Source organism: Dendrobates tinctorius, unplaced genomic scaffold, assembly GCF_039654945.1.
Source record: "Dendrobates tinctorius isolate UK_male_01 unplaced genomic scaffold, ASM3965494v1 ptg000063l, whole genome shotgun sequence".
NCBI classification, from domain to species: Eukaryota; Metazoa; Chordata; class Amphibia; order Anura; family Dendrobatidae; genus Dendrobates; species Dendrobates tinctorius.
Window position 1 is genome coordinate 14,353,012 of NW_027361731.1, and position 26,375 is coordinate 14,379,386.

The window sequence follows — 26,375 nt, forward strand, 5'->3', positions numbered from 1 at the left end:
CACAGAGAGAGGGGATCCGCCTGACACGGACAGGAAGCCTACAGATAAAAAGACGGTGCCTCTCTCCTGCATCAGTTGTTTACAGAGCACTAAAGGAACCTAAGATTAATAACATGAACAACTAAAAAATATTTATCTATTTACTATGAAGCTTAATGGAGACACCGCGTGGCAGTTTCAAACATAACTAGATGGGCATTTCCTGAAGGAAATACATGGTGCTTGAACAGCGCTGCCAGCTTTACAGCAGTGTATCAGGTGTCAACTATAAGAAAGTAATGTTAGAATATGAATGTTGTATATAGCGATGGCACAACCTGGGATGGGTTGTATATGAAGCCAATGGGGGTGATGTAGTGATGTCACCATCATATAATATTGGGTGCAGGCTAAAGGACCTGTGGGATGTCACCACCATTTGCTTTAAGGGGACGCTGGGACCCACAATGATGAAATTAATGGGGTCCGGACACTTGTGAAGAACAGGCAGACTGTCCTAGGCAGAGAGTCTGTATGTAAGAAATTGTGGCTGCTCAGTTTGATTTATTGATTTCACTAGAAATTCTGATTGCAAGGAATAATCTCTCTAGCAGTTCTCACAGGTAGACTCTGCTAATGTAAAGTCTGTCTGCTTTTGGCAGATTTTAATAGGGACGGCCATAATGGAAACAAACTATTTTTATGTAGCTAATGAAGTCACATTTAGGGCTAGTACACATAGTCAGAATAAATAAATCGGTCGAATTCGGATGTAAAAAAATCGGACTGTGTGTACGATTTTTTGAAAGTGCTTAAATTATAGCAACATGAGCTATTATGCAGCGTTTAAAGTTGACAAATCGCCCATTATCTCCAATGGAGAGTGCAAAATTGCCTGCAAAAACACCTGCCTAGGTGTTTTTTTGCAGGCGATTTTCACAGCATGGTCCAGTTTGTCACACACTGGACAGTAAAGGGTTAATACTCACCTGTCCTGCTGCTGCTGGCCATGGTGTTTTCTTTGTGGTGCAAAAGTACCTGCCTGACATCAGCAACCCATGTGACTAGTTCATGGGACGATCCATTGGTCACATGCAACAGTGATGTCATGCAAGTCCTTTTGCACCAAAAGGAAGCTGGCGTGGCCAGCAGTAAGGACAGGGTGGGTGAGTATTAACCCTTTTCTATTCGGTATGTGACAGGTGGAGACATTGAGATATTCCGCGATTAACTGTTAGGGGTTGGCTGTCACCCTGCAGTGACAGCCGGCCGCCAACAGCTCTCTAGAAAGTGCCCCGGAAAAGTGCTTTTGACTGGTACTTAAAAAAGCGCAGATGTTGGTACTTTTTTTTTTTTTTTTTGCGCTCAGGGCAATATCATCTGGAAAGTGCTTGTCTGAATAAGGCCTTAGAGGTTATTTAGACAAGCACTTTTTTCCAGCGCTAAACTCACTTATTTTTTACTCACATGTAGTGATTGAAAAGCACTCAAAAAACACAATCATAGCCTCCTAAAAGTCTATGGGATTGAAAAGCGCATGTTAATTGCATACTTATCCATCAGCATTAGGGCCTTTTTACACAACTGTCGCATGACAAAATTGTGCTGCATGTGCATCCCCTTGATTTCAATGTGCCCATGCACACCGGCAAACTTTCTCAGCGCGAAAGCAGCGAGAGAAATAAATTGTGGTCATGTCTTATCTTTGTGCAAGAGTCGCTTTCACACTTCCCATTCAAATGAATGGGAAAGAAAACAAAATTGGCAAAAACATGCCAGGGGTTGTGGGACCGCTGGCGATTTTTTTCCCCCCCTTCTACCATTGATTTCAATGGGCAGTGCGACACCTGTCAAATCATGTGACTTGTGTCAAAAGTTGCAATGTCAAATGAAGGTTGCAAGCAAAAAAGTCGACCGAGTATCACAATCACTAATGTGCTTAAGCCCATTTAAGCGCATTAGTGCTGGGAAATTGACCATTATAACCTACGGGAGCCTTGAAAAATCGCTTGCAAAAACATCTGGCTAGGCATTTTTGCAGGTAATTTTAACATAGACGTTTATAAAGGGGCCATGAAAAGCCCTGTAAAAGCATCAGGAGTAGGTGCAAAATACAAAAAATTGGTGCATATCTTTCCAGTATAAATTTTGTCTTTGAGTTTCACTCCTGGTTTTCGCCTCCAAACATCATTGAAAAAAATCAATGATCAAACTCTGCCGTATGCCTGAGACCTATTTTAGTAAATTTTCCCAAATTAACTGCAGACTGCAAAATTGTTACAGACACGCAGCAAATCCACAGCAGTAGGGCCGTTTCACAGGGGCGATTTTTTTTGGCATGAGAATTGCGGACAATTTTCTCTCTAAAAATCATGACCCATTGTTATCAATGGGCATATTCACATGTGGCCAGGTGATGTCATGTGGACATGTGATGTCATGTGGCCATGTGAATACGGCCATTGAAAATAATGTACAGTTCTTGCCCCTTTTCTCTTCACACTGTACACTGCGGATTTTAAGTGCAACTCATCTAGCTGCTACTTGCAGAAGTATTCTGATGACTCTGCAATAGTAGGCCTCATCACAGGAGGAGATGAAAGAGAGTACAGAGATACTAACCAAGCTTTTGTGGAGTGGTGTCAGAGGAACCACCTTAGGATTAATTCCGGGAAGACCAAGGAATTGGTGGTGGACTTTCGCAAGGGAAAAAATCCACCAGTAGTGGTGAACATTCAGGGAAATGACATTGAGATAGTCGACACCTATAAGTACCTTGGTGTGATCCTCAATAATAAGCTTGACTGGGGCTATCACTTGGATGCAGTGTATAGGAGGGGCCAAAGTAGGCTTTATCTGCTCAGAAGGCTGAGAGCCTTCGGAGTTAGGGGGGCACTCCTTGCATCCTTCTTCAACTCTGTTGTGGCATCAATCATCTTCTTTGGTGTGGCGTGCTGGGGTAGTGGCATATCAACCAGGGACAGGAATAGGCTGGACAAACTGATTAGAAGGGCCAGCTCTGTCCTGGGATGCCCCCTTGATCCAGTTCAGGAAGTAGGCGACAGGAGCATACTGGCCAAGGTGAGCTACATGGTGCAGAATGATTCCCATCCCATGCATGAGACCGTGACAAAGATGTGCAGTACTGTCAGTCACCGGCTACTTCATCCTAAATGTGAGAGGGAGCGCTATCCAAAGTCCTTCCTTCCTGCTGCAGTTAGGCTGTATAACCAGCACTGTCCAAAACGGAGAACGACCCAAACAGAGAACTGATAGATCCAAAGTTGTGACAGTCCGGTTACATCTTTTTTTTCGTATATGTACCTCCCTACTGTCAATGTAATGCCTTTATGCATCTGTATCTGTACTTGTTCCTGCCTTGCTGCTGTAATGCTCTGAATTTCCCCATGGTGGGACGATTAAAGGATTATCTTATCGTAATAGGTTGTGATTTGTAGAGCTAAAATGTCCGGCAATATTCGCACCAAAGAATCTCCAGTGTGAAACGACCTTATTGCCACAAAACCTGTAGCAAATCTGCTGGAATAAGCATGGCATAGTTCCCCCCCCATGGAAATTAATAACATGGGTGAAATCCTGTATTTTAGGGCTGCGGGAAAGAAACAACGACTCGCCCTATTTTTTGGCTCCCAGCCCTTACATAATACTGTATGGCAAAATTTGCTATGAGAAAAAAATGGCAGCTATTTGTTAACTGCTCCTCTCACACGTGTGAATACACCGTTGGGGCAGTTTATGGGACAGATTTACCTCAGTGGAAATTCCTTCAGAAATTCTGCTTTATGTTATTCACCGAACGCAGAAATTAGAAGGTGACTAGCAGATTAGGAAGAGCAGGCCTCACACAGTGAAACTGCCTGACAGACTGCTCGAGTGGCCCCGACAACCAATCAGAGGTCAGCTTTCACTTTACCTCAGCAGTTTCAAATATGAAAGCCGACCTCTGGTTGCTATGGACAACCAGAATGGTTTTACTCTGAGGCAATTTTCATTAATCAGGCCACTAACATTTGTTATAGAAGTCAGGGAAACTTGTCACATCCATTTCTTATAGCAGTGGTCCCTATTTACTCAATAAAATTGTACAATTAGTGGACTAGTAAGTCCTTAAGGTCCCTTCACACTGATTGATACCGCTGACGATCGTGACACTGCAACGTCGCAAACCCGACATCGCAGCGTTGCAAGCACAGCGGTCACAATGAACAATTTTCTTCGCTGGGAGTGTATAATGCATGAAAACGGCCGGGACTGGGATCTGCCATGCTCAGGAATGCCCCCTGCGATGTTGTATCCCGCTGTCACACGCAGCAATTGACGCCGTCACAGCGCGGTACTGCTGAAACCTCATGATCGGATGCTCGTTCAGTAAGATGGGGACCTTAGTAATGATAGCAACCATTTAATTGCAGCTGTACCCCTGAAAAATAAAAATGGACAAAAGCGCATATCACATTTTCATGGAAATATTTTGTGGACATTCTTGTGGTGCGAATCATCTTAGGTTGGTAAAAGCCAGAGCGATTGGCGTAGTACAGCCCCTCACAAGCCACTTTGGCATGGTGTGGCCCCTCAACAGCCACTATGATGGCAGGGCCTTTCAGGAGCCAGTCTGGCATGCGAGGCCTCTCAGGGGCCACTTTAGTATGTGAAGCCCAAGACCCACTTTGTTGTGCAGGCCCCCTCAGGAGCCAGTCTGGTTCCCAGGGCCCCTCAGAAACCACTTTGGTGCCAATGAACCTCAGGAGCAAGTCTGGCATGCAGGGCCCTGCCCCTGGGTAGCCATTTTGGCCCCTTGGTAGCCACTTTGATGTACGGGGCTCCTTGTTAGCCACTTTGGCCCCTTGGTAGCCATTTTGGCATGCAGGAATCCTTGGTAGTCACTTTGGTGCACACAGCCCCTCGGTAGCCAGTTTGGCCACTTGGTAGCCACTTTAGCCATGTTGATACATGCTGCCACTTTGCCTCGGGGACCACTTTGGCGCTACGGGCCCCTCAGGGGCCACTTTGGCACATTGGGCTTCTAAAGCCACTTTGGCATCCGACTGCAGTGATGGCGAACCTTGGCAATCCAGCTGTTGGAGAACTACAACTCCCAGCATGCCTTAACTGCTGCATGATGCAAAGGAGTTGTAGTTTTACAACAGCTGGAGTGCCAAGGTTAGCCATCACTGGGTGGGGCTTTTCAGAAGCCATTGGCATGCTGCGACTTTAAGACCTTGAATCAGCGATCTGTCAGCTTCTATTAGCTAATACGGGTCATGTGTGGAAGCTGCATTTGCATAGCTGCCATCTTTGTAAGGTCACTGCACCAGCGATGTGGCTTCAATCCATGTCAGTTGGGGGTCATGGAAAGGTCGCCATTAATTCCTGTGGGAAAATTTTTGCTTAAAATGCGATTTAAAAAAAAACAAAACAAAAAAAAAACCTACAAATCCGATTGACTCCAAAAATGCATATCACACATGTCCCACCGAGGCCTTTGAAACTCCTCATGAACGGGGTCTCTGCGCCGAGCGGTTCGGGCCGTTTTAATTGCAGAAAACGCGGTGAAGTAGAATAATAACTAGATGTGTATTTCCTGAAGGAAGTACAGATAGTGCTTTGAAATGGTGCCCCTTTAAGAGACTTGCTTGCTGCTTCTGCAAGGCTTTCAGACTTGGGCACCCCACTCAGCCTCTGATTTGGAGGCCGAAATTGCTCAGCCTCCGATTTGGGGGCCGGGGGGGGGGTCACTCAGCTTTCGATTTGGCGTGCCGGCCCTTTAAGAATCACTTTGGCACATCGGCCCTTTAAAAGCCAGTTTGGCGCACTGGGCTTCTAAATCCACTTTGGCGCACATTCTCTCTCAGGGGCATGCGTCATGTGATGAAGCTAGATTTGCATTTGTGCTTTGGGTTTCGCTTTAAGAGCTGATATTATCTGGCAGAAACTGTGTCCTGGTGGGGTCATGTAAAGTTCGTAGGCTTTGGCATAGTAACTGGGTCTGCCTGCGCATATCAATGAGCTTAACTGCCGCAACTGGTCCTCAAATTTGAATCGCCTCACAACTGCCCCATGTATTCCTATGGCAAAATTTTCCCATTTAAATGCATTGAGACAGTGCATTCCAATGACGGGAAAAAAAATTTTCAAACGCAACTTGCGCAAAAACTGCAAATCCGATCGACACGAAAATTACTTGCGGAAAATCAACTGAATAATAATAACTAGATGTGAGAAGAAGAAAGAAGAAGGAAGAAGGAAGAAAGGAAGGAAGAAGGAAGAAAGCGTGATCGCCACGTCTAACTTTGGCACCTTTTCACAAACCGAGCACACCGAGTCCTTAAAAGGGCTTTTCCTTTTTGGGGTTAGAAGGCCCTTCTTTTCTGGCTTCTTCCATGCCCTTTTGATTAAGGACTGGATTTTCTCATTCAATGGAAACGCCCTCCGTTTTTTCTGTTCTAGTCCACTGAAAATTATATCCTGAACAGTTTTCTTGGGCCGAGGGCCCACCAGACCCATGGTGGTTCTAATTGCTTTAATGAGACTGTCTCCTCTAATCGGAAAACAGATGCAACCCTCTTCTGAGGACGATGAAGAGTAAGATGAGGCGGGGCGTGACCTGGACCTCATGTAGGGAGGACGTGGAGTGAGAGAGCTCCTGCCCGGATCCGACAATAAATCCTGATTACGGCACTGCTAACGAGTCCCACTGACCTGGAGGGCTGCAATATCTCCCTGGGCGTCTAGACAGTGGAGGATCCTTGGGCCATGTTGAACCGCGGCGGTAAAAAGGATAAGGAGACGCCGGGGCGCGCCTCTGCTACATCCAAGATGGCGCGAGCAAACAACAAGTTGGCCGGTAGTGGAGCGATGAGAGCGGCTGGCAGGCTGGAACGATATGCAAGGGTGCCTCCTGCTGCTGCTCGATCGCCCGGTGCACAGACTGAGGCAGACGCTGGCTGCAGCATGGAGCTGGAGGATCATCTCTACAAGGAGGGAGCAGTGAGTAAACTGGGCCCCCCTTCAGCCCGACATGTGCAGATGCCGGGGCCTGTGCTAGAGGAGGAAGGAGTGGGGGATGGGGAGCAGCCGGAGTCTGTGACTGCTGAGCCCACGCTGAGAGAAAGTGCTCCCTCTCCCTCCTTTGTTTTTTTCGTTTGTTGTTGTATTCCCTAATTGTTCTGTGGGATGTGATGTGCGTCAGCCGTGTCACCCAATTCATTGTACCGAGGGATGGTGGAGATTGCCTCTCTCCCTCGGGAGTGGAGTATGCTCCGATTTCTCATTTTTTAGTCTGCTCTTATGGCGATATCACTTAATATTGTAGCGTGGAATGTTAGGGGGCTCGGGGATGCAAATAAGAGATGTGCTATATTTACTAATATGCAGAAATTTCTCCCGGCTATCCTGTGTATGTCTGAGACCCACATGGTGAAAGATAATATTCATTGGCTAAGAAAGGGATGGGTTTCACATGAATATCATTCCACGTACTCGACCCATGCGCGGGGTGTCAGTGTGCTGGTGCACAGGTCCATCCCCTTCTCATGTACTAAATCAGTGGTTGACCCTGGGGGCAGATTTGTATGTTTGCTTTGCACGTTATACGGTATACAATTTATTTTGGTTGCCATGTACATCCCCCCGCCCTATTCAGTCAAACCAGTAAAAAGAATCTTGTCTATTTTGGGTTCCTTTTCCCCTGCGCCGACTCTTCTAATAGGAGATTTTAATACATATTTGCATCCCTATTTGGATAAGTTGCATTCGGGAAACATATCAGAAGATGCAGCCTCAACCTCATTTGCTAGAACGTTAGTGGAGCTGGGTATGGTAGATCTTTGGCGTGTCCGAAACCCCACAGCCAGACAGTTTTCCTGCTACTCTAGCTCCCACCACGCTATGTCACGGATAGACCTGGCCATTGGGAATACACTCATGACCCCATATGTACGAGGGGTGGCCTACCTGCCTAGAAGTGTATCTGATCACTCGCCGCTACATGTCACACTTTCATGGGGACACCCCCCTCACCCTGTCTAGACCTATCTGGAAGCTTAATCCCTTCTGGATCCAGCTTATAGGGGGATCTTTGCATGATGCCATTCTAGAATATTTTCAACTTAATGAGTACTCTGCATCATCACACATAGTCTGGGATTCCATGAAAGCCTATGTCAGGGGATTATATATTAGAGAAATATGCACACGGAAAAGCCAAAATAGATGCTACACCCGGGGCCTGATCCAGGAGGTGTCTGTTGCTGAGGCTGCGGTGATACTCAACCCGACAGAGGAAACTAAAAAAGCTTTGGAGGGGGCACAGGGGTCGCTCAGGGAAAACCTCATGTCGGCGGCAGCAAATAAACGTTATTTCCTCAAACAAAAATATTTTATAGAGGGGGAGGGAGTAGGACATTTATTGGCCACGGTCATTAGAGCACAGGACGGATCTTCATATATCAATAGGCTAAAAACGGACTCGGGTGGTCCTGTGAGAGACAGTGCGGACATAGTGAGTGAGATAAGGAGGTATTATATGCGACTATACACATCAGATTGCAGTCTCACGGAGACTGAGATTGAGCAGTACCTGGATGCTCTCTCTCTCCCTGCATTGGCTGATAGCGATAGGGATTCATTGGATCGGGACATCCTGTTGGAGGAGTTGGAGGAGGCGCTTGGTCAGATGCAAAATGAAAAGGCTCCAGGAATGGATGGCCTGCCTGGCGAGTTTTACAAAACCTATGCACCCTTACTGCTACCTAAGCTACTTAAGGTATTTGAAGAGGCTGAAAGGCAGAGGGTCCTCCCGCCATCTATGAGGGAAGCTTTGATGGCTTTAATATTAAAGCCCGGAAAGGATCCAGAGGTTCCGGATTCATATCGCCCGATTTCCCTATTATCAACAGATGTTAAATTATTGGCCAAGGTACTCGCCAATAGGATGTCCCGAGTTATCTCATCTGTTATACAGAAGGATCAGATGGGATTTATCCCAGGCAGAGCCACATCTATGAACCTTAGGAAACTATACTTGGGGATTCGACATAGTTCTGGGGAGTTGGGGGGGGGGGGGGGGGGAGAGCAATTTTGTCCTTAGACGCTGCTAAGGCGTTCGATAGTCTGGAGTGGGGTTTTTTGTGGGCGGTACTTCGGAAAATGGGATTTGGACACAGATTTATAAATTGGGTGAGGCTGTTGTATGGCTCGCCGGTGGCGAAGGTTGGGGCTAATGGCAGGGTCTCTGAGTCTTTTCCTCTTGGGAGAGGTACTAGACAGGGGTGCCCGCTCTCGCCCTTGCTATTTGCTACTGCGGTGGAGCCATTGGCAGTTGCAATTCGGAAGTCCAGAGAAATAATGGGATTCAGGTGTGGAACTGTGGAGTTGAGGATATCATTGTACGCGGATGATTTACTTCTATATTTAGATAAGGTACATTCCTCGATTTTGCCGGCAATGGAGGTCATTCGAGAATTTGGGCTGAGGTCTGGTCTTCGGATTAATTGGTCCAAATCAGCTTTAATGCCGATAGACCCTATCCCGGCGGATTTCTCAGATTTGCAGATACCGGTCCCTGTAGTTCGGAAGTTTAAGTATCTGGGTATAGTTGTTAGTCCTGCCCCGAAGGATTTTCGGGCTCTGAATCTGGAGCCCCTGTTGCAGCGATTTAGAGCAAAAGTACATACTTGGTGTCACCTGCCGTTGTCGAATATTGGTAGATCTAACTTAATCAAAATGGTAATGATGCCACAATTATTATATTTGATACATAATTCTCCGGTGTGGATCTGTAGGGACTTTTTTGCAAAAATAAATACATTATTCCGGGAATTAATTTGGAAGAAAAAACAGGCTAGGATTCGCTTGGAGATACTGCAGCGAGGGAAGGAGGAGGGAGGATTGGCGGTGCCAAACCCATTCATATACTTTATAGCCTCCCAGATGCAACATCTTAAGGGTTGGGGTAGAGACGGGGCGTGTGACAATGGTGGTGATATTGTGAGGGAAGGATCGGTATGGAAATATCCAGGGTGCCGGTTGGAGGTGGGAAGACGGCAGATAAATGGGGCACGATACCCTACGTTGGCTATGATTTTCAAGGTGTGGGATAGGGGTAAGTCTCTTTTGAAGATAAATGGGCCTACGGAATTGTGGCCATTGTGGCGAAATCCAGATTTGCAAGAGATCAAAAAGCTGGTGGGGTTCGGAAGATGGGAAGATAAAGGGATTTATCTGGTGTCACAAATTTTGCAAAATAATACTCTTAAGAGTTTTGAACAATTGAGAACAGAATTTCACCTCCCGCACATCTTCTTTTATCAGTACTTACAGCTAAGACATGCATTGGAAAAACAGAGAAGGACAAATCCAGTGATAGTGACACATAATCAAACACTACATATGCTACTTACTGTACATCTGAGTCTTCTAGGGGACTTATCTCTGAATTATATAAAAGATTATTGCCTGCCCATCTGGAGACATATCCACTGACTGCTGCTAAGAATAAGTGGGAACGGGACGTTGGCCCCCTGACGGAGGACCAGTGGTCCGATATTCTAGAACAGGTCCCTAAAATGGCGGTTTCTGAGTGCCAGCGGCTTTCGCAAATATATCTCATTCACAGGGTATATAAAACACCCAGCTTATTATTTAAAATGGGACTTAGGCCCAATACACAATGTGTTAGGTGTGGGCAGGATGATGCCCACTTGATGCATGTTATGTGGGAGTGCGGGCACATTGGGGATTTCTGGAGGCAGACCCTGGGACTCATAGCCCAGGTATACCATATTACAATACGACCGTCACCTCGTCTAGGTTTGTTGAATTTGTGGGAGGAGGGGGTTGACCCGGACTCTGCAGTGGCCCTGGGAATAGCACGCATCCTGTATCAGGCAAGAAAGATACTTGCATATCATTGGTTGGATCCTATGCCACCAACATTGTCAGAGCTTAAAAATAAACTAAATAATGTCATCAGATTGCAAAGGGGGGCTTATTTAAAAAGAAATGCAATAAGAAAGTTTTACAAAATTTGGCAGCCATGGATGGAGTCACCGGGTCTCCCCTCGGGCGCACTGGTACGGGATGCGATGTTGGACCAGTTGCTGTTGTGCTTGCGATGAGGGGATGCTTGGGGGGGGGGGTGAAAACAAAGTCTAGTGCCCTTTGTGGCGAAGTAGATTTTGAGAGGCGCGGTGGGAGGGGGCTGGGGTGGATTGGACCTGATATTCGTGGGGGGGCGAAATATGATGCGGAGTGGCGCGGCTGGCGGGGATGGTTTCCCCGCTGAAATGAGGCACTGATGTATAATTTTGATTTTTGTTTATTTGTGGAGCCATGTTGTTTACAGGCTCAATTTTATGCAAATATCTGTGTTTTGAGATTTCTTCTTTTTATTTATTCTTACACAGGAAGAGTTTTAACCTTTAAATAATATCTGCTCTCAATGTAATTTTTACTAGCTATATAAGATGTCATATTCTTTCTGTATTGATTCCTGAATGTTTAATAAAAAAGATCTGATTCAAAAAAAGAGTAAGATGATGAGCCATCTGAATCATTTAATCCACTCTCCCCATCACTAGTTCCAGTCTCAGGGGACCTGTGTCTGGATTTTTGCTGTCCCCCCCGATTCCTGTAGGGATTTAAAGGTATCTTCTACCTGACTTCTGATCAAAGCTCTAAGGTCCGAGGCAAATTTTTGGGTCTCCTCACAAATTGTCTGTTCTATACAGGAATCACAGAGCCTCTTTTCCCATGTAGTGGGTAGCTCCTCTGTACAGAGTGCATAAATGCTATGCTTAGCTTACGTTGAACATTTCTTTCCCGGATTCGGGGGAGAAACCAATTCTAGCCGGCGACCCTGCTGTGATGGGAGCCCGAGTGGCTTCTACATCGCAGGGAAGAGTCCTCTTCCATCTGCTTTTTCTGTTGCCCGTGATGAAGGGACTGGTCCTGCAAAACCTACTCCTTTGGATGCTCCTGGTGACTCTTGATGCCAAGCTCCATGTGAAGCACTGCTTCCAGTGTGCCTGCTGTTTAAATCCCTACTCAGAGACCTCCCCATAGCCTCCGTTCCATGAGGGAATGGCGTGTGCCCGGTTACTGGTTTGCCCAGTAATGCAATGCGCCATCCACGTCACTGGGTCCCCGAACATGCGCACCACTGGATTCCCTGTAGTGCTTTGCGGTGCTTGCGCGCATCATAGGGGTGTGCCACCCCCGCTCGTGCGCCCCCTGCCCCCGCCGTCGCGTGCAATGGAGAGCCCGGGACACGCTCCGGAAGAGGCGGTATTCATCCAATTTCTTCCGCCGCCTCTCCCTGCACACCCTCAAGGTCCGCTGACCCCAGCGGTGGCGCTCGAGGCAACCACCCCAGCCGAGGAAGAGAACCCCCGCTGCCTGGATCGAACTGGTCGGGCCCGGCATCCCACGATGATCCTAAGGTATGCGCTGCTCTTGCGTCAACTGAAGGTTCCCCATCAGAGACAGGAAACCAACTGATGCGGGAGAGAGGTATCACCTTTTTATCTGTAGGTTTCCTCTCCCTGTGAGGCGGCTCCCCTCTCTCCGTGGTGCCGTCATGGGGGAAAGAGAAAAAGTAACCTCTGCAGTAAAGTACTCACGGAGTTCCTCATGGATGCATACCACGCCCACTTCACATCCATTGGGGCCGTTTTCCTGTCAACAAGGGACCCATAAGCCAGAGTCACTAAGCTCCCCGAGTCCAAGAGAGCCTCCGTCTGGTATCCGTTGACGAGTACCTGGCACAGTTGGGGTTTGCTGCCAGCTGTGCCCTTAGTGGCGGTACAGGATGGCTGGGCATACATAGACACCCGGAAAGTATACCCACAGTCCATGGGTCAGTTGTTAGTTGGCAGCCACATGTCCAGGCTTAATAGCCGCAACACGCGGTGAACTTGGGGCCGATTTAGGGGACACAGGTCGGTTGTCACTCTTCTTTAGGGATACCCCCTCAGTACGGGATCGATTCGGATTGGCCTCAGAGGAGGGTCATGGACTTTTCCCAGGATCCTGATTTGGCCGAGCCTTACGTGACAGCTGAAGTGAAGCAATGTCCCGTATAAAGTCCCGAATGGCTGTATACTCCTCTAGAAGCCGTACCACCTAGTCCAGCGTGTCAGGGTCCCCTTGTCCCACCCAACACTGTATGGCTGCTGGCAGAGCCCTCATCATCCGGTTGACCACCACCCTCTCTAACATCTGGAAAGGGTTTAAGGCCTCAGGCTGGATCCAGTTTTAAACCAGCTGCAGCAAGTCATATACCTGGGACCTGGCGGGACCAGTCTCCACAAAAGATTACTGGAATACCTGTTGTGCCCACACGTATGTATAAACCCCCAGTCAAGCAAAGATCTCTACTTTCAGCTTCTCATAGTCCAGCACATCTTCCCGACTGAGATACAGGTAGGCCTTCTGGGCATCTCCTGTCAGAAAGGGGGCCACCACTTCAACCCACAAGGGCATCGGCAAGCTCTCCCGCTCTGCATGGTGAAAAAGGCCTCCATATCGTCCTCAGGACTAATCTTCCTTAAGGCTGACCGAATTTTATACGGACGCTCTGAACAGATTGAGGTTGCAGGTGGGGCCGCCTCTTGCATAGCCGTGATCTGCTGCTTCAACAGGTTATTTGTCTGCTACTGTTGCTGATTAAATATCTCCTGCTGCTGCTCATGCAGCCTTTGCTGCTGCTCCTGCTGCTGCTGTTACTCATGTTGCCGCTGTTGAGCGAGAATCAGCTGCTTCAAATGCTCCTCCATCTTGTCTGCAGGTTTGAGCTGTATTGTTTCCTGCTTGCTCCCTGATATACAGCACGCTTTGGGGTACGCCTCAGTTCACACTGCCCGCATTCTCCACCATATGTAATGCAGCAGTGTCCACCCTGTGCAGCGATGAGGCAGTGACCCAGGAAAAGTTAAAAGTAAAGTCTTTTTTAACAAACGGTGTACTCACAAACAAGGTAGATCAGATCCTCCAGATCGTAGCTGCGAAAACAAAGACAGTCCGCGACCTATTGCCGTGGGCGACTGCACCGCCATGTACACTGAAGGTGTCAGGCCTTTTGGCTCCGCTGGGCCCTGTGTTACCTTACACAGGTTGAGCTCTGCAAAGCCTTCTGCTCTCCCTATTTGCAAGGTCAAAACTGACACACCCAACCCTCTGCTGCAGGGGTTTTTACAAACAAACCTATGGCCGTAGGCCACATGGTAAATCGGGGCTGGGGAAGGAAATGGACCAACCCACTACCATCATGTAGTCCATTTCAAAAATAAAAGTCCATGGTGGGTTTTCTTAAATCTGCCTTGGACAAATAGCTTGCCCAAGACTGACACTTCTATTCTGCCTTTCAATCATAGCTATGCATGTGGCTGCAAAGAACTTAGCTGGCTTCCATATGCTTCTTCGCACATCTTAGGGGAAACATAACACCGGTCACCACCTCACAAATGTAATTTGGCTTTGTAGTTTACAGAGGCCCATCATAATATATTTCTTCAAGTGACTTTTCAACTTGTCAACAAGTTCTACGTACTCTGTTATTTGGCTTTGTAGTTTACAGATCTGGGCAGGTAACGTTCACGTTCAGCGTCTCCTAATCCCAGAGAGTAGGTGGATCCTCTAGGTTGTAAGTTAAATAGAAAAAGGCTTTCACAAATTCAAAAAATCATTTGAACATTTTTGGATGGAGAAGAATGTTATACTCTAAAGGCAAACTGGTGGCCACACGATACGGCCGAACTAGATGACTGATAAATCAGTCACAGTCAGTGACTAAAAACAATCTGTCACTCCTCTACATTTAGTGGTTATTACTTACCTGGGTAGTCATAGTCAAATGTTGGAATCTCCTCTTTACACACCTCATCACCCGTCACATATGTCTCTGTAGTATTATTAAGGATCGGATCCTCACCCTGTTTGTTTTGTTTTAATGTTTTATTTATTGAAATCTGCAAGTTACATCCGAAAGAAAGCAATCAACAGGGTAGCTTACAAAATTATTATATAACCTACAAATTCCACTTTTCGGGAGTTAAACAGATAGTTTGAAATATCAAATCATGGCAAAAACTATTGATATATAGAGGTTTAAGGACACCAACAGCCTTAAAGGAACTTCCAGCAGCAGGATTATCTGGGTTCAAATCTGGGTTCTTCCCATCCACACGCCCCTGCTACATCACCTATGCCATGATTTCAAACAAAGAAGAAGAAGAACAAAAAAGAAGAAAAGAGAAGAGAAAAAAAAAACAGTATAGGGAGTAAAGGGCCAGGAGGTCAAGTAATTAGAGGAAGAAGTTGGGATATAGGGGAGGAATATAAGGAAGATAAGGGGAGGGGGGGGGGGGGAACACCAGGCAACAAGGATTTCGTCCACTCTGATAAAGCCAAGCAAGGAGGCCAACATAGCCTTATCAATTTCTACTAATGGATCTGAATCGGGTCCATGGGTGCCATACTCTTTCAAAAGCTGAAAGTGAGCCATTCACCAAGGCAGCCAGTTTGGCTACTTGATATAGCATATCTACCTTCTCTTGCAATTGGGATATAGATGGAATGGTAGTTGACTTCCAGTTCATAGGTATCAAAAGTTTCGCTGCTGAAAGAATGTGTTGAGTCAACAGAGCAGTATTTTTATGTCCAGTCGGTGACAGAAAATTTAAAAGCACTATCTCCGGTGTCAATGTAAGCTTTTTGCCCACAATTTCCCCGATATAATCCTCTACTAGTTGCCAGAACTGCAGCAGGGGTGGACAGGACCACCACATATGTAAGTATGTTCCCTCCGAATCACAGCATCTCCAGCATCTAGCAGAAGACCCCGTCCGCCAATAAGTGTTCTGCTGTGGTGTAATATACCATCTGGCGACTATCTTAAAGGAATTCTCTTGTGCTCTAACACATTGTGATGGGCCATGAGATGAATTATAAATGTGTGATATTTGATTTGGTGTAAACTTGAATCCCAAATCCTTTTCCCAATGTGTTATATAAGCTCTTTTGAGACAACAGTCAGTTATATTTAAAATCTGGTAAATAGACGACATTATCTTTTTGGGTTTATCCTTTGTTGCACAGAGAGTCTCAAATGCAGTCAGTGGGCGGGTAACGTCTGCTCCTAAAAGATACCGTGCCAAGGAGTCTCTTATAGAGCCGAATTGTATAAAGGTCAAGTTGGAAAGCCCTGGTTGCTTCTTCAGTTCCTGAAAGGAGGGGAGTGCCCCGTCCGCCAAGAGGTCATCAACCGCTACATTTGCCAGGGAACCGGGTTTGATTACATCATTGTCTCGGGAATAAGATGCATGTGGCATTATATCTGCCAACTTGAGTAAGGGGGACAAAGGGGGAACTAGAGTTTTCACCAATTCCTTCCATAATTTTAAGGTAGCTTTGGTGTGTATATTAGGTAGATTTTTGTTTATGTTTTTACAAGGATATGCCAAAAGGATGGATCTCAGGGGATAAGGTGCTAGGGCTTCCTCCACCTCAATCCACTGCTTATTGTTAGGAGATCGCAACAGGTCTACTACTCTGGTAAGCATTGTCGCTTGGTAGTACCTCATTATGTCTGGTGCACCCATCCCACCCCTCGATTTGTTTAATGTTAATGTCCTGTATGCTAATCGGGGCTTTTGCTTTTTCCAAACATATCTGCGAAATAATGTATTAATTTTAAAAAGATACGATTTGGGGATGGTTATAGGGAGCATTTGGAAAATATATATGAACTTGGGTGAGATTAGGCTCTTCAGTAAATTTTTCCTTCCCATCCACGACACATACGAGTCCCTCCATGATTTCATGATGGTTTCTACTGAGGCAATTAGGGGGGGAATATTCTGTTGAAAAAGGTCTCTATCCGATCTTCCTATCTTTACACCTAAATATTTGATATATTGTTTTGGCCAGGTGAATGGGTATGTACTTTTTAGTTTAGCTAAGGTATTCGGGGATATATGTATGTCTAGCGCTTCCGACTTAGACATATTTACTTTAAAATTGGAAATTTTGCTATATTGATCTATAAGAGCCATCAATGTTGGGAGTCCCAGCAAAGGATTAGTCATCAAGACTAAGAGATCGTCCGCAAATGCCGCTATTTTATAGTGTGTCTTATTGATGCGAATACCCTCTATTCCCTCATGTACTTGTATGGCCTTTAAGAGAGGTTCCATTGCTAGCACAAATAACAACGGGGATAGGGGACAGCCCTGTCTTGTTCCGTTCTTTATAGTAAATGCATCTGTTGTAAAATCGTTAATCCTAATATGTGCTGTGGGTTTATTGTACATTGCCATTACGGCTGCTATAAACGCTTCGGGTATCTCAAACTTGATCAGCACTTCCCGTAGGTATACCCAGTCCACCCTGTCAAAGGCCTTCTCTGCATCTGTTCCAAGAAGCATCAATGGTAGTTTACGATTTTTTGCGTATTGAAGAAGGTGCAATACTTTATGGACATTATCCCTTCCCTCCCTTCCACCCACAAACCCGGTCTGATTTAAGGAAATCAAATTTGGCAATGACTTGGCCATTCTTTTTGCCATCAGCCCTGCTAGGATTTTTAGGTCCACATTAAGGAGAGAGATTGGCCTATAGCTACTACATTGTTCAGGATCCTTCCCCTCTTTGTGTATTAGGGATATTCTGGCTGTAAGCATTTGGTTTGGCAATGGGTGGCCTTGTAAAACTGCGTTGCAAACGTTCAATAAATGTGGGAGTAGGAGGCCAGAGAAGGATTTATAGTAAAGTGCTGAGAATCCATCTGGACCGGGCGCTTTCCCCTTCGGGCACTTTGACAGGGCGGACTGCAACTCCCCCATTGAAAAAGGTCTAGTAAGATATTGTTTTTGGGAATCAGACAAGACAGGCAGATCTAAAGTGCTTAGGAAGGACCTAGTGTCCATGCTTCTTTTAAGTGCGGAATCGGCGTTATCTTCCGGACGGAGATTATATAATTTCTTATAGTAGTCAAGGAATGCCCGCTCCATGTGCTCAGGAGCTTGCGAGCTGAACCCTTGTTCATTCTTAATTGAGTTAATCAGCGTACGTGACTGCCGCTTCCTTAGTTGCGATAACATTAATTTGGATGCTTTGTCTCCATGGACGTACATTCTGTTTTTCCATGTTGCATATAGCTTAGCAGATCTCGAGTTTAATATGTCTTTAAGTTGCTGTCTTTTTTGTTGCAGCTTCTCTAAGCTATGTTGATCTATTTTATGTTTATGTGTAAGCTCCAGCTGTGATATACTATCATAAAGATCCTGGATTTCTTTTTGTTGCAGTTTATTTAGAAAGGAAGTGATAGATATCAACTCCCCTCTGACAACTGACTTATGTGCTTCCCATAGTATCTGTGAGGAAATTTCTGGTGAAGCATTTTGCTCAAAATATTGGGAAAGCACTTTGTTTATACGTGTCTGTACCTCGGTACTTCCAAGTACTGACTCATTGAGCCGCCATACTCTATGTCGGGGAAAGGCTTTGGATAATGAGAATTTTAACAAAACCGAAGAGTGATCGGAATAAATATTCGGAATTATTTTCGCCTGTTGTATATTGGCAAGCATTTTACTGGATATAAAAATATAGTCTAAACGGTGGTAAGATTTATGAGGGTGGGAGTAGAAGGTGTAGTCTCGGTCAGAGGGGTTTAGATATCTCCATGTGTCAATCAATTGTAGAGATCCCAGTTGTGACTTTATTCTGTAAAGATCTTTAGGTGAGAGCGAACTTTTCTGTTTAGTCGTGTCTAGCAAAGGCTCTAATGCAACATTCAAGTCCCCACCCACTATCAATGCACCCTCTCTAAAGCCATCAATTTTTTTCAGTGTTGAGAGTACCCATCTCAATAGTTTTTTATTTGGTGCGTATAAACTGCACAATGTTACAAGGGCACCGTTTAGTAGACCTTTAACAAAGATGTAACGACCCTGAGGGTCCGCCATAGTTTCTCTTAGCTGGAAGGGCACTCCCCTTGCCACTGCTATTGACACTCCTCTGGAACCGGATTGGGTGGTTGTCGCATGAAACCATTTATCATAAATCGAGCTTTCAAAGGAGGGCAATTTATCCGGTTTGAAGTGCGTTTCCTGAATAAGCAATACTGCTGCCTGCTGTTTTTTGAATAGTTGTAATGTGTGGCGTCTAGTGTTTGGAGAGTTCAGCCCATGTGCGTTAAAAGAGATGAATGTGTGTACCTTATCCGAATCCATCATGTTTCTGTACACAGCAGCATCCTTGCAGCTCACGACGGAGACGAATCCTTGTGCCTATAGGTGTGGGGAGGGGGTCTAGGACAAGTAGACCAGACGAAAGAAAGAAAAGGGTAGAGAAAACAAAAAGGTAAAGAGGGGGAGAACACAATATTAACATTATCCATGTTATTAAGTTGCACAATATCATTGACCAATATGCCAACGTACCATAGTTACCTACTGACATTGTTTCATAGAATGCCAGCTCGAGGAAAATTCCAATCAACCTTATAAACTAAATATGAAATATGAAATGCTCCATTCTAGGAGAATGCCCAGTTTGGGCTGTAACTAAATCTAGGTTGAAACCTTACAACGAATTATTGGATAGATGTGGCAGCAGTGCTTACCCATATTTGGAAAAGCACGCCAACCCCATCAGATTTGCTTCAACCACATTCAATACCCCAACTGGGGTAGACACCAAGAAAACTTAACTGCAAAATCTGGGTCTAACCCAAAGATCAAGTATTGTCTCTGGAGTCCTTAGGAAGCGAGGTCTTTGTCAGCTTCCTTTTCAGCCTTTGTGATTTTGGCGTCAGGGCTATCTGCCACGCCGGGTCATCTGGTAGCGGGTGCAATAGGGTCGCTGAATGGAAGGACTCCAGGTCCGGGTAGGCCTCCAGCTCAATCCCCAAGGATTCACATGCCTCTTTGATGTCTTGTGATGTTCTTGCTGAGATACCTTTGTCTCCATTTGTGATATGTACTCCAAACGGGAACAACCATCTAAAACGGACGCCTTTTTTTATCAATGCTTCAGTGAACGGTTTCAAGATCCTCCGCTTCCTGAGAGTGCTAGCCGATAAATCCTGGAAAAGTTTAATTTGTGAGCCTTCATACGAGATCTCCTGCGCCTCCCGCGCTCTGCGAAGAACTAAGTCTTTTGCTCGATAATCGAGGAAGCGACAGATCACATCTCGTGGAGTTTCCCCTTGAGAAGGCCTCGGACGCAATGCTCTGTGTACTCTCACCAGTTCGATTTCCTGCGGATCTGTTTCATTAAGTAGTTCTTTGAATATCTCTTGTGTTGCTTTCCATAACGCCTCAAAGGCCACCGTTTCAGAAAGGCCTTTAACTCTTACATTGTTACGACGTTCTCTGTTTTCATGATCTTCTAGCACCGTGTGAATTGTATGTAGTTGGATTTCATGGACTTTTAAAGAGTCTAGTACAGCGTTCGAACTTTGCGTCATGGCAACTTGCGAATTTTCCAATGTCTCAAGTCTGTGGCCTTGAAGTTTTAGGTCATGTTTTATCTCTGCAAGTTCTTGTCCTATTGGCTCAAGAGCTTTAGACAATATACGTTTGATGAACGAACGAGTGACTAAGGCCTCTCTCGCTGTGCTGCCCGTGTCAGAGTCACTCTCCGGTTCAGAATCTGAATCTCCTAATGAGGTCAAATCACGAAGCTTGGATGGTTTAAGAGAATCTGACGGAACCGTTTGTTTTGTAAGAAAGTCATCCATGTCTGTTTGCGTAGTGGACTTTGTAGGTTTGGGCATGCTCTTTTGCGTTTTTACGCTGGATCTCCCCATCTTTGCAGTTATCTAAAGCAGAGAAGAATAGAGCAGTTTGAAGATTAGAATTCCTCTCGCTGGCTACGAATTTAGCTAATGTTCCATTTTATGCCCAATCTTATAAGTGATAAACAATGGAAAGAGATGTCGTTCTGGCTCTGGTCACTAGATGGCAGTCTATAACCACTTTCTGCTGGTTTTCCAGAGAATCCTCTCTTATATTCGTTCAGCTAGGTATAACATGGGTTAATTAGAAAGCAAATAAGGGGGGGATGAAAGATGTAGGGACAGCACTGGTGGGGGGGGAGCGCTTAATACAGATCTAAGGCTCCTTATATTACTCCCTTCTCTCCTCGCACCCCTCGGGTCAGACAGTCTCAGGCCCCCACTTGATTAATTGATTATCTCCTTTATTGCTACAGAGTTAGGGAGAATGACCATGCTCTCCTGGTCCTCTGTCCCCTGAGTCAGACCCCTCTGCTTAAGACACTCCGTCACCTTGCTTCTGTTATTTCAATGTTACCTCAGCTCCAGGCGACGCTTGAATTCCTCAGATCTCTCTCACTGATTGCAGAGAGGGGAGGAGGCTGAAGCGTGCCGCTGCACGTCTATTCTAGGTCCCGGGCCGCGTGTCTTCTGCAAGCCCGACGGGACTATTTTCAATGCTGCGGCGTGATACACACTCTCTGTAGCCGTCCCCCAGCTATGAGAATAGTAGCGATTTTATGTGTCCTGGTCAGGGGGTTTCGCAATGGTACCTTATTTGCAGGGGAGGGTTAGCTCCGGGGTCTCTCTTATCTGACAGCCTTGGGTCAGGGGTGAAGTCCTCTACCCGAGGCGATGGTGCTGTTAGCAGTATATCCTTCCGCCACTCCGGCAATCTCCCGCCTGCAGGGCCACAGTTATATGAATCCCTTCTTTATCCCGAACGTGACTTGCCACCCAGGGTCTATGCGATCCAGTGGGGTCCTGGTTTGGGTTGTAATGCGGGGATGGTATAAAAAGAAGGCTCTGGTGATATTAGAGCCCCTTTTGGTGCATTTGTCCGGGAGCTCAGGTTTCCTGCTTCTTGCTCCACCAACGTTCAGGCCCGGATCCTCACCCTGAAAGAATTATTGTAAAAGTCAAAGACAGATGTGATAGAGCTGAACATAGATGTGACTAATACGGCCATCTCCACCGTTCTCATTACACAAGTATAAAAAAAATAATACTGGTGGATAAAAAAAAAAAAGACTAAACACGAGACTTTCACAGCCGCCTACACATCATAGGGGAGATCTCATGACACCTTCTCTCCATCTACCTGATGGTCCTGAGGAACATTGGGATCTTCTTGTTTACAATCCTCTGGAAGAAGGCGATGGGGACATCTCGCTGGTGTTGTCCTCTTACTGGATAGATCTGGAGGAAACACATACAGGGACTGAATTCATTCTTTACATACAGATAATTATAGGCCGGGTGTATTTAGTCCTGTCTATTACCTGGCGATGTGAGGGGCTGGGGAACCCCCATCATAACGTCTTTGTACTGATCTTTGTGTCCTTCTAAATACTTCCACTCCTCCATGGAAAAATAGACGGAGACATCCTGACACCTTATAGGAACCTGACACATACAATGATACAGTCATCCCCATGATCCCTTAATAGCGTTACTATATAATGTCCCAACATTCCCAGCAGTGTCACCTCTCCAGTCAGCAGCTCAATCATCTTGTAGGTGAGTCCTATGATCTTCTGGTCATTGTTGTCCTCGTGTATCAGGGCATGAGGTGTAAGCCCCATGATTGGGCTCAGGGGTCTTCCCCATCCCTCAGACACAGGGTCCTGACAGCACTCACTAGAGGTCTTCTTCACTACTGTGTAATCCTGGTTATGGAGAGACACATTAATAAATCTCACTACAGACATTTCCAGAGTCCTCACCTCTCCAGTTCTGTCCATCTGTTATTCCCATAGATAAGAATGATGTAATGTGACGTCATCAGAATCTCTCACCTCTCCAGTAAGCCGGAAGAGGATCTCTAGGGTGAGGGGTAATATCCTCTCCGCCATCTGGTCCCTGTCCATATCCATCCTTGATGATTAATTCAGAAAAATTCTCTTCATATACAAGATGTCCACTGAGAGGATCTGATATTGTAGGTAAATGAATAGGAAGAAAGATAGACAATGTAACATCATAAAGAATGACAACAAGAGGAACAATTCCAGGAGATGGAATGTGTAGATGTTGTATTCTCTAGTCTTGTATGTAATGGAACACAAGTTGAATTGCTGACTAAGACATTTCCTCCATGCTCCCAATCACTGGCTAAGTTGGTCTCTGCTTTGGCAACTTATTCACTGTAGGAATCATAAGTTTGTTGGGACTGACCAGGATGTGCTGCAAAAGACCGGAGGAGATGGAAGTCTGCAGAGACCAGCTGTGGCTGGGAAAAGCCATCATATCATCTAGGCAAGAAGATGGGGGAAAAAAAAAGACGACTCCAGAGAAGACGTAATCCGTAAGATACCTGGATGTAAATGTTCATTGTATGGTTCGCAGTGTGATGATGGCTGTTAAAAACAACTCCAAGTATCTTACCATTTTTAAAGGACATACTGGGAGTTGTAGGGCTGACTTGATATTACAAATGATTTTTGTACTAAGTTTGGTTCTTGTATTCAAGTACTCTTGGTTCTGGTCATGTATTCATATATCTATGGTGGTTCTGGTGACGTATTCACGTACTGATGGAGGTTCTGGTGACGCATAAATTTAATGATGATGGTTCTGGTAATGTAGTCATGTACTGATGGTGGGTCTGTTCATGTATTCATGTACTGATGGTGATTCAGATAATTATATAGGTATGTAGCCAGCTCTCTGCCTCAGACTAGTGCAAATTGTAGCTTCTTGCTCACTGGTGTAGGTTTGCCTTGTTTCACTGTGCTCTGTTCTACTGCTGCCTGACTTAGGACACTGCTCGGAATCTGTGTGTTTTCACCAGTTGCTTGATCCGCTATCTCCCTGATACTTTGACCCCTGGACCATGACCTGATGATTTTTATTGTATCACCCTTCTGTCTATGACATATCCTCCTGGCTCCTGATCTTAGAACTTTTGATTACCCAGCCTCGCAGCTTGTTCATGAGTAGTGACTAGCGTCACAAATATACAGTGTATGGGGGGATGGTGGTAGTGTGGGAAAGGTTGTACTGGGAGAACCATAGTGACCTATGATACTTCAATCTCAGAACAAGGTTCCATAGGTTGTACTATGATGGTGAACGAAGAACTGTCTCTTGTCTATATTCATTTAATTCTCTCTTTTTAGGTTTTTCAGGTTACCATTTTTGGATTGTAAGAACCGTGGACTCCTTCGAACCAGCATGCTTTATTTTTTTTAATAAATTGGTGAACCAGGGGTAGGGGAGTTTCTTCTAACAAATAAAATATTTTTCTGAGTGTTTTTTTGCCTTCAGCTTACTGGATTACTAATGGGGGTGTCTGACAGATGTCTCTCCAACACTTACCCCTAGGATTGATGCCAGCAAACATAAATCCCCAAATGTTACATAACTGTTCACGCCACACAGAGACCCCAAAAGAGTCTCAGTGCTGAAGGGGTTGAAGTCCCCAAAGACCACTGTGGCGACAAAGCATTTAATCTGAATTATCCAGACATAGTATTTCAGTAGGCCCAGGGACATGAGCTAGAGTTCATGTGAGAATGACTGTTGGCCTTTATTGTCAGTGAATTATTCTTCCATGGCTGCCATTTGTTGCCTGGATGCTGACTAGCTATTGTATCTGTCCTTATATTGCAGTCCTAGGATTGTTCTACTGTCTTTGGGAAACAAAGGCACAATGTTTGAATGTTTAATATGTTGATGACCCATTGGTGCTCTGCAATATGAAGGACAATCTATGCATGTTGTTTGCACACCACTCCAGCAGTGAGGGATGGCATCCTTCCATCTTCCCCCAAGACTGTGAAGGAATGACTGAATGAGAGTTATGACCTATAAAAAGGGAGGATCTGCCAGTGTTCAGGGAGTCTACATTACAGAAGTCATGGCATCATCATTCCAACTGAAGAAATACAGAGCTGCCACATATGACCATCACTGAGCCATGGATACGTTTGGAGAAAGCCACGATTGGGACCTGCCGGTCTCCTGGTTCTATGGAGATGTTTGGAGAAGCCAGATTGTGATCATTTAATCAACTGGCCGTGTATGGACTCACAGGTGGGGTAGCAACCCTGGAAGATCTGAAGTCACAGCTGCCATTATCCCGGTGAGTCAGCGGAAGAGCGAGACTCTGTAATGTGCACCATCTTGGGTATTGTGCTCGGAATGATCTATGTGTTATCTGCCTGTTTTGTGGTTCAATAAACATTGCCACACTGTGTCACCCTCACCTGTGTTGTCTGAGTAGTTTTCTAATCACGGGGAGAGAGAGCGGGCATTCAGTGGTATGAGCCCTGGTCCAGGCAGTATTTCTTAGGACAGCCGAGACAGCGGATGAGAGCAACCACTGACCCTGTATCTCCACACCCAGTAATGGAAAACTTCAGCACCGACCTTCACCCGCAGAGCCGCACTCCACATAGAGAATAATGAAGCCTCCGAAACCGACCTCCACCCGCAGAGCCGCTCTCCACATAGAGAATAATGGAGCCTCCAGCACCGACCTCCACCCGCAGAGCCGCACTCCACATAGAGAATAATGAAGCCTCCGACACCGACCTCCACCCGCAGAGCCGCACTCCACATAGAGAATAATGGAGCCTCCGGCACTAACCTCCACCCGCAGAGCCGCACTCCACATAGAGAATAATGGAGTCTCCGACACCGACCTCCACCCGCACTCCACATAGAGAATAATGGAGCCTCCGGCAATGACCTCCACCCGCAGAGCCGCACTCCACATAGAGAATAATGGAGCCTGCGGCACCGACCTCCACCCGCACTCCACATAGAGAATAATGGAGCCTCCGACACCGACCTCCACCAGCAGAGCCACACTCCACATAGAGAATGAAGCCTCCGACACCGACCTCCACCCGCAGAGCCGCACTCCACATAGAGAATAATGGAGCCTGCGGCACCGACCTCCACCCGCAGAGCCACACTCCACATAGAGAATAATGGAGCCTCCGACACCGACCTCCACCCGCAGAGCCGCACTCCACATAGAGAATAATGGAGCCTCCGGCACCGACCTCCACCCACAGAGCCGCACTCCACATAGAGAATAATGGAGCCTCCAGCACTGACCTCCACCCGCAGAGCCGCACTCCACATAGAGAATAATGGAGTCTCCAGCACCGACCTCCACCCGCAGAGCCGCACTCCACATAGAGAATAATGGAGTCTCCGACACCGACCTCCACCCGCACTCCACATAGAGAATAATGCAGCCTCCAGCACCGACCTCCACCCACAGAGCCGCACTCCACATAGAGAATAATGGAGTATCCAGCACCGACCTCCACCCGCAGAGCCGCACTTCACATAGAGAATAATGGAGTCTCCAGCACCGACCTCCACCCGCAGAGCTGCACTCCACATAGAGAATAATGGA

At 46.1% G+C, this 26,375-nt stretch overlaps 3 protein-coding genes across 3 annotated transcripts in view; 1 reads left to right on the forward strand and 2 right to left on the reverse strand.

Annotated features, from left to right (window-relative positions):
• LOC141093962 (uncharacterized) overlaps window positions 1-25,776 on the reverse strand; it is a 162,363-nt gene extending 136,587 nt beyond the window's left edge. Inside the window, 6 exon segments of the mRNA XM_073579637.1 lie at window positions 14,834-14,930; window positions 22,101-22,198; window positions 22,282-22,405; window positions 22,489-22,668; window positions 22,798-22,932; window positions 25,210-25,776. Of these exon segments, the coding sequence (XP_073435738.1) occupies window positions 14,834-14,930; window positions 22,101-22,198; window positions 22,282-22,405; window positions 22,489-22,668; window positions 22,798-22,875 (577 nt within the window). The 5' untranslated portion in view covers window positions 22,876-22,932; window positions 25,210-25,776.
• The window catches only part of LOC141094286 (uncharacterized), a 1,055,204-nt gene that overhangs the window by 781,880 nt on the left and 246,949 nt on the right, over window positions 1-26,375 (forward strand). The gene's annotated exons all lie outside the window — the stretch shown is intronic.
• LOC141094332 (uncharacterized) lies at window positions 14,937-22,046 on the reverse strand. The gene is made up of 2 exons (XM_073580169.1): window positions 21,553-22,046; window positions 14,937-20,824 (listed from the first exon to the last, which is right to left on the reverse strand). Exon 2 carries the CDS (start codon window positions 20,810-20,812, stop codon window positions 19,739-19,741), a length of 1,074 nt encoding a protein of 357 aa, XP_073436270.1. The 5' UTR covers window positions 20,813-20,824; window positions 21,553-22,046; the 3' UTR covers window positions 14,937-19,738.

Bases quoted from the DNA above. Each gene is read 5' to 3' on its own strand.
- LOC141094332 (XM_073580169.1), bottom strand. From the start codon at position 20,812: ATGGGGAGATCCAGCGTAAAAACGCAAAAGAGCATGCCCAAACCTACA.